Genomic DNA, 8,678 nt, shown 5'->3' with positions numbered 1-8,678 from the left:
ACATTTGGGTCGGGCTGCACGCCGCAGCAGTGATACATTGATTATGATAATGAGACCGAGGGCCTGAGATTGTCGCCACGAGGTGGTTTGAGATTGATATGCAGGCCGAGAGCCTGTTTATGAATGCCACGATGATGCTTGATATTGCGCTTGGGCCTTAAGGGTCCCCTCCCAGAGTCTGTACACCCCAGTAAGCACGGGTACCCATTTGTGATTTAGATAATATAGCCCGAGGGGCTGGTATTAGTTTTGTGACATTGCCCGAGGGGCTGATTCTGTTGTTACTGTGCCTGGGGGCAGTTATTAATGGTGTTTACTTTTTAGCTTTTTCCTGCATATTGTTTAACTGTTTAGAGATGTTTATGAAGTTTCATTGTTTTAATTATATTTTACTGATTTTGTATGCATCTTGTAGCGTTTAATGTTGTGCCTTACGTGACTTTATATTACTCAGTCTTCATTTATTTTTATTACTCACTGAGTTGGAGTACTCACTTTACTCTCTGCACCCATGTGTGCAGATTCGGGCGCTACAGATCCTGCTCCTAAGGATTGAGAGTTCCAGCAGGTCTTCGGAGATTTACTAGGTAGCTGCTTGGCGATTCGCAGCCCAGTGCATTCTCCCTCTATTTCAGTTTTCTTTTGATTCAGTTATGTAGTAGTGGATTAGACTCTAGACTTTTAGTGTTTTTTTAGATGCTCATGACTGGTGACACCCCGATGTCGGGCTGTGTTGGTTTATTTTATTTCCGTAACTTATATTGTTATTTTTTGGGATTTATTAATATTAAAGACCTTGGTTTATTATTTTAACTGCTTAAGGTGAATTGGAAGTGTGTCGGCTGGCTTTGTCTTCACGAGAGGCGCCATCACGACCAGGTTTGGGTTTAGAGTCGTGACAAGTTGGTATCAGAGCCTAGGTTTTATAGGTCTCACGAGTCATGAGCAGGTTTAGTAGAGCAAAAGAGAGAAATCAATATTTAAAATTACACTGGAAACTGAAAATGTTGATCGTAGTACTCGAGAATTCTCCATTTTTAGAAATTGGACTGAATTGATTTTCTTTTTCCAAATGAGAAAGAATAGGATTAAAATAGCACGTGCCAGCCAGTTTTCGGACCGGTAATTGAACAATAGCAACGTTTGTAAAATCATTGAAAATAGCCACTATTTTGCTGTAACACGGAAAGTTCCAGCATAATATACTGAAGATTGGAGCACCTGTATATAAACTTCCAGTATATTATGCTGGAACTCCAGCAAATTAGGAAATTCCAGAATAGGACACAAAAATTGCAGCCCAAAAATCTAACTTAAGTTTGTTTTAAACACACAACCAAATTTCTTGCCATATACCAAAAGGCTTTCACCTATATATTTTCATATTCTAAAGATTCTTTTACACTATTATATTATAATAATTTATAAGAGAATTTTCACTTTATTTTTTTAGGTAAATAGTTTCACTTAATTATGCAATTACTTTTAATTAAGTTTACGTGATTTATATTACTATAACCATCAAGAATTATAGTAAGATGAATATGATCCATTTAATCTTAATCATAAATTTCGAATTCGAGCCCCTGAGCCTGAAAAAATTTCAGATGCGAAACGATTCCCTCTTTAATTGATCTTATGCGCCGTTAACTCGTATTAATCAGAGCGCCAAAACGAATAAAATATAGTGTCAATGCATAGTACTTTAGTTAATGACTTTACCAAATGGTGCTATTATTTAAAGAAAAATCCTAAGACAACCAGCCATTGACTATTATTATACAAACTTATTACTCGTTAAACCAGATGCCATAATAGCATATAGTTTCTGATTAATTAAATCCTTCACCTAATTAATTACCAAAAAAACAAATCCTTCACCTAATTACACTTCTACAGCCTACACTTTTGTTCATATAAATAAAGGTCCTCTAGCCTTCCTTTCTTCACCATTCAAAACCAAAACTCTTTTCATTCTACACTCATTTCCATTACTCTATTTGTCAGTTAATTTCATTTAGTTTCTTTGTATTTGCTCATTATTCTATCCCATTTTCCTCCCAAAGGTAAAACTACAATCTTTTTTTGTTCATATACTAATTCATTACCTGCATGAAAAGTAGCAATCATTTTGTTAGTCTTGATTTTTGAATTTGTTTTTATCTTATCATTAAAGAAAATATCTTTGATTTTTGTTTCCTTTTTCAGTAGAGTTTTACTTGTACGTTTCTATGTTGTTTAGTATCAGTTGCTTTCTGCTGTGTACTAAGATCATAAATTTTGCAGCTACAAACCAAGAAAACCATTCTCAATTTTTCTGCCAACTCTTTTAGTAGATTTCTTGATAGGAAAAAAATATATGTTTATGACCCCCAAAACCCAATAAAATTAAGTTATCTTTTGATCTTTCAGCAAAAATATTCAGTGAAGAACAAACTAGCAGTTTATTTCTGGAAGAATTTTTGTTCTTGATCACCCCTGAGGTAAAGAACTTTTTTTTCTTTTTTAATCTTAGTCTTACCAAAATCATTATAGTATTAGAGTACTTCTATTTATAAATGTACAACTTTTCTCTAAAGGAAATTCTGATCTTGAGGTCTGATTTTAGTTCTGCATAGTTTTTATCTCCAGCTTTTTCCTCTACTCTAACTGTTCTGTTCTGTTACTTTTTTTCATTGTTTGTTTTTGTCCTATTTGCTGGTGTCAAATTATTAGCATAAAGTAACTCATTTAAAGAATAATCTATCTTCGAGCCTTGGAGCAACGGTAAAGTTGTCTCCGTGTGACCTTTAGGTCACGGGTTCGAGCCGTGGAATCCGCCACTCCACTGATGCTTGCATCAGAGTAAACTGCCTGCATCACAACCCCTTGGGGTGCGGCCCTACCCGAACCCTGCGTAAACACGGGATGCTTCGTGTACCGGCTGCCCTATCTTCATCAGAGATATGTCTTATAATTTCTTAAATTTATCTCCAGTATGCTTTAGTACATTTGCTATTTTCTACTGAAAAACTTACCTGGTTTTTTCTTAAAGATTCTGTTTTATAAAGTAATTCCTGTATATTTTAAATTTTTTACTAGGTTTAGTGGTTTGGTTGAATTATGATTGAAACTGCAATATACTTTGTATCAGGAAGATCATTCTAGATGTTTTTTGTGGGGTCTTCTTGATTTTGAATTTTTAGTTTAGCCTTTGTAGTAATCTTGGTTGTCACGCGTAGCGTTGTGTTTTCGCCACAAAAGCATTTAGTAGACTTAATTAATGTCATTATGTCGGTTGGTGTGGTTTTAATTACTAAACTATACTATTATATTAGGTGGAAGGTTTGAAAATTTAGAGTAGTAACATTCTAGATCATTGAAAATATTGGTTTTTCAGTGACTTTTTAGTATGTCATTTTCATTTTCTCAGTGGTTGTACTAATATAGTATATTAAAATTTTGATTGGTATTTTGGATAAGCTGAGGTGTCCATCTTTTTACTAACTGCATTAGTTTATTTTTTTGGCTGTTTACAGTTGAAACAACTTGTCTGAGGATTTCCCATCTGCTGAATCAACTGCAATGGCTGAACGTGTGCTGACTCGTGTTCACAGCCTTCGTGAACGTCTTGATGCCACTTTGGCTGCTCACCGGAATGAGATATTGCTGTTTCTTTCAAGGTATAGCCTAAGATAGTATTCTTGTTTCCTAAAAAAGATTCAGTTGGTGTTCAAAAAACGATACGTGATTTGGTTTGTCAGCCTAAGTCTTGGTAGTCAGAATTATCTGGTACCTGTGCTGGTGTGAGTTAGCTGGCTCGGAAACCACTCTTATGAAAACGAGAGATTTAGTTAGTGTTGTCTGTAATTCTGTAGTATGGACTATGTGATGTTATTTGAAATGGTTTTGGTTATTATAGGATTGAAAGCCATGGAAAAGGGATCTTGAAACCACATCAGCTATTGGCTGAGTTTGACGCAATTCGCCAAGATGACAAAAAGAAGCTGAATGATCATGCATTTGAAGAACTCCTGAAATCCACTCAGGTAATTTTGGTTATGGATAAATGTGTTACCAAGCTCATATTAGTATTATTTTGAGCTTGTGTCTGGATACTACAATAATATGTTATACTAGGAAGCGATTGTTCTGCCACCGTGGGTTGCACTTGCGATTCGTTTGAGGCCTGGTGTGTGGGAATATGTCCGTGTGAATGTCAATGCACTCGTTGTTGAGGAGCTGACTGTCCCTGAGTATTTGCATTTCAAGGAAGAACTTGTCGATGGAACGTAAGTGTTAGTCTTCAATTTGATGCTATGTTAGAGAATAGGCTATGAATTTATTGACCAAGGTTGTGCTTTGTCCTGATACAGCTCCAATGGAAATTTCGTTCTCGAGTTGGATTTCGAGCCCTTCACCGCATCCTTTCCTAAACCAACCCTCACCAAATCTATTGGAAATGGAGTTGAATTCCTCAATAGGCACCTCTCTGCGAAAATGTTCCATGACAAGGAGAGCATGACCCCGCTTCTTGAATTTCTTCGGGTTCACAATTATAAGGGCAAGGTAACTTTGTTATTCCCATTCATCTATAGGTTCAATTTGTGCTTATCATGTATGAATATGTGCTAAAGGATAGGTCTACAATTTCCTGCGCACAGACAATGATGCTGAATGACAGAATACAGAATTTAACCACTCTGCAAAATGTCCTAAGGAAGGCAGAGGAATACCTTATTATGCTTCCCCCTGAAACTCCATTTTCCGAATTCGAACACAAGTTCCAAGAAATTGGATTGGAGAAGGGATGGGGTGACACTGCGGAGCGCGTGCTAGAAATGATATGCATGCTTCTTGATCTCCTCGAGGCTCCCGATTCCTGTACTCTTGAGAAGTTCTTGGGGAGAATTCCTATGGTGTTCAATGTGGTTATCCTTTCCCCCCACGGATATTTCGCCCAGGAAAATGTCTTGGGTTATCCCGACACGGGTGGCCAGGTGCATTACTTTAATCCGTAATCTTTATCCGTGAGTCTATGTTGCTCGGATCCTCTAGAAATGCCACTGTACCCGTGTAGGATACTCCAAATATAATGCATTTTTGGAGGATCTGTCACCGGTGCAATGGCATTTTGGAGGTCGGAGCAACAACAATTGCTAGTATGCTTCTAAAGCTTGCTTCCATAAATGCTAAGGTCCTTCACCCTTAATGTGCAGGTTGTCTACATATTAGATCAAGTTCCAGCCTTGGAGCGTGAAATGCTTAAGCGCCTAAAGGAGCAAGGACTTGATATAACACCACGTATTCTTATTGTTAGTATTCCTTGTACTTGTAATTGCTGCGGATTACACAAAATTTTCTCTTTGTTGGCAACTTATCTTGATATTATTCCCAGGTTACTCGTCTGCTGCCTGATGCAGTTGGAACAACTTGTGGTCAGCGGCTTGAGAAGGTGTATGGAGCCGAGCACTCACATATTCTTAGGGTCCCCTTTAGGACTGAGAAGGGCATTGTTCGCAAATGGATATCTCGCTTTGAAGTGTGGCCATACATGGAGACTTTCACAGAGGTGACACTAAACTTCCTTGCATTTGTCTATCTTCTAATTGGTATTAGGAACAATTTGCTAGTATTAATGCTTTGGCTTTTCGTACATCAGGATGTTGCAAAAGAACTTGCTGCAGAATTGCAAGCCAAGCCAGATTTGATAATCGGCAACTATAGCGAGGGAAATCTTGTGGCTTCATTGCTCGCTCATAAGTTAGGCGTAACACAGGTCTGTGTTGTTTTCACTCTCTTAAAGATCCGATTGCATTTCCATTAGTCTGAAACTGTTCTATTTGCCTTCTGCAGTGCACCATAGCCCATGCATTGGAGAAAACAAAGTATCCTGATTCTGACATCTACTGGAAAAAATTCGACGAAAAATACCATTTCTCGTCCCAGTTTACCGCTGATCTTATTGCAATGAATCACACTGATTTTATCATCACCAGCACTTTCCAGGAGATAGCAGGAAGGTATAGCATCAATTTGGTACTTTGTTGCAATAACATTGTGTTCCATTTCTTTCCCTTATGCTTAACCTAATACCTTAATGAATTTTCCAGCAAGGACACTGTCGGACAGTACGAGAGTCATCAGGCATTCACAATGCCCGGATTGTACAGAGTTGTTCACGGCATTGATGTGTTCGATCCCAAATTCAACATTGTCTCACCTGGAGCTGATATAAACCTCTATTTCCCATATTCCGAGAAGGAAAAGAGACTGACAGCACTTCACCCTGAAATTGAGGAGCTGCTGTACAGTGACGTTGAGAACGAGGAACATCTGTAAGTTTCTACCTTAGTGGTACAGTCAGTGGCGGAGCCAGGATTTTTACCCAAGAAAGTCAAAATATAAAGAAGTAAACGCACGAAGAAGCCAATGGGTGTCAATATTAGTAAAATACATAAAAATTTTACCTATCTACACAGTTTAATTTTCTGACCAAGGGGTGTCAGATGACACCCCTTGAATACATGTGGCTCCGCTATTGGGTACAGTTACAAAGTCCTGTTACCTATGTAGACGAGCTTGTGCTGAGCATGTTGTGATTTTGGCAGGTGTGTGCTAAAGGACAGGAATAAGCCAATCTTATTCACAATGGCGAGATTGGATCGTGTGAAGAACTTAACCGGACTTGTCGAGTGGTATGCCAAGAACGCCCGGCTAAGGGAGTTAGTTAACCTTGTTGTGGTCGGTGGAGACCGAAGGAAGGAATCCAAAGATTTGGAAGAGCAAGCAGAGATGAAGAAGATGTATGAGCTAATAAAGACTCACAATTTGAATGGCCAATTCAGATGGATTTCTTCACAGATGAACCGAGTGAGGAACGGTGAACTCTACCGATACATTGCTGACACTAGGGGAGCTTTCGTGCAGCCTGCATTTTACGAGGCTTTTGGTTTAACTGTTGTTGAGGCCATGACCTGTGGTTTGCCTACATTTGCAACTAATCATGGTGGTCCAGCTGAGATCATCGTTAACGGAAAATCCGGCTTCCACATCGATCCATATCACGGTGAGCAGGCTGCTGATCTGCTAGCTGATTTCTTTGAGAAATGTAAGACAGAACCTTCTCATTGGGAAACCATTTCAACCGGTGGCCTGAAGCGCATCCAAGAGAAGTAAGCAACTCTTTCTTGACTCTACTCATTGAGTTTAACTCGGGATTTGAGGCATAGTTGATTGATAATTTATCGCGTCTCTACTACTATATACAGGTACACGTGGCAAATCTACTCGGAGAGGCTATTGACGTTGGCTGCTGTTTACGGTTTCTGGAAACATGTTTCTAAGCTTGATCGTCTAGAAATCCGTCGATATCTTGAAATGTTTTATGCTCTCAAATACCGCAAGATGGTGAGTTACTCTTCTTCCTTGACCTTCTCCTAGTGTTTTGGATACAATTTAATTGATGACTGCATTCACTTAGAGAATCATTAAGTGTTAAATTTTCTTAATTCTTGAATCTGCTAATGAAGTTTTTCTCTTGGTTTTTGTTTAGGCTGAAGCTGTTCCATTTGCTGCTGAGTGAAGTGACAGATACCATTTTGGAATGTCCAAAGAAAAGTGCCAATTTGGTTGAATAAAATGCTGTGACAAGAGGCTTCTGTTCTCTATTTTTAGAAAATGGCTGTGTAGAGATCCTCTTTTCTCCATTTGTATGCCAACTCTCCCCAACCCCAACCCCCCTCCTGGGCCTTGTGCTTTCTCTCTCTCTCTCTCTCTCTTTTTTTTTTCTTTTCTTCTTATTGTCTGCATTTTGTCCTGCCAATATTGGTTGGAGACTTTGCAAATTTGATATTTGGAGCTGTTAGTGTGAATAAAAGATCAAATTTAATCTGTTCAATCAACTTTCTTATATACTATTAATATATACAACTAGAGAGCAATACTACATGCCAAAGTTTTTCCTGGGGGTGTTAAATGGGCAAGTTGGACTTATTTTGGGTGGGTCAAAATAGAGTGAGTCAATAAGTGGGCGGGTTGGGTTGATTTTGGATGGGTCAAAATAGACTGAGTCAATAAATGGATGGGTCAATGACCTGCCCAAAAGTTACTTGGGCTTAGATGGGCTAGGTCAAGATGAGCTAAAATTAATTTTAACACAGGTATTCATGCATTAATTTGGGCTAAAAATTAGCCTAACTTTAGATGGGCTAAGTCAAAATGGACCGAATTTAACAAATAGACGGGTCAATAACCGGCCCAATCTTGATCCTGTTGGGCAGGTTAAATGAGGTTGTGCTCAAATTGCGGGAAAAAATAAAAAATACCCACATTTACAATTGGTAATTGAAAATAGCCACAGTTTCAAAAGTAATTAAAATTTAGCCACTTTTTTATATAAAGATAAAATCTGAACAAAAACATCCTTAAAATTCGAAAATATTCCAGCATAATATGCTGAAGTTTGAATTTGTTACACATGAGCTTCCAGCCTAATGTGTAGGAATTTCATAATGTACTGGAGTTCCAACATAATAAGCGGGAAGTTTTTATGCAGGAGCTCCATAATCCAGTATATTATGATGGAACTTTTGGTGTGTTGGAGTTCCAACATAATATGCTGGAAGTTTATAAGCAGGAGATCCATAATCTCGCATATCATGTTGAAACTTTTCGCGTTTAAGCAAAATGGTGGCTAT

The 8,678-nt window shown here is 38.2% G+C and overlaps 1 protein-coding gene across 2 annotated transcripts; it reads left to right on the top strand.

The window, feature by feature from the left end:
• Positions 1-1,933: 1,933 nt before the first annotated feature.
• Positions 1,934-7,879, top strand: LOC109208908 (sucrose synthase). Of its 2 annotated transcripts, XM_019372065.1 has the most exons (15): positions 1,934-2,066; positions 2,413-2,483; positions 3,519-3,662; positions 3,902-4,028; positions 4,120-4,271; positions 4,356-4,548; positions 4,644-4,979; positions 5,199-5,294; positions 5,378-5,551; positions 5,642-5,758; positions 5,836-6,002; positions 6,093-6,317; positions 6,591-7,154; positions 7,251-7,389; positions 7,535-7,879. In XM_019372065.1, exons 3-15 carry the CDS (start codon positions 3,565-3,567, stop codon positions 7,562-7,564), a joined length of 2,418 nt encoding a protein of 805 aa, XP_019227610.1. In that variant the 5' UTR covers positions 1,934-2,066; positions 2,413-2,483; positions 3,519-3,564; the 3' UTR covers positions 7,565-7,879. The 2 variants fall into 2 exon arrangements, with proteins under 2 accessions (XP_019227610.1, XP_019227611.1); XM_019372066.1 differs by lacking the exon at positions 2,413-2,483.
• Positions 7,880-8,678: the final 799 nt, after the last annotated feature.

Source organism: Nicotiana attenuata, unplaced genomic scaffold, assembly GCF_001879085.1.
Source record: "Nicotiana attenuata strain UT unplaced genomic scaffold, NIATTr2, whole genome shotgun sequence".
NCBI lineage: Eukaryota > Viridiplantae > Streptophyta > Magnoliopsida > Solanales > Solanaceae > Nicotiana > Nicotiana attenuata.
The sequence above is the reverse complement of the archived record's forward strand: the minus strand, read 5'-3'. Positions and strand labels throughout refer to the sequence as shown.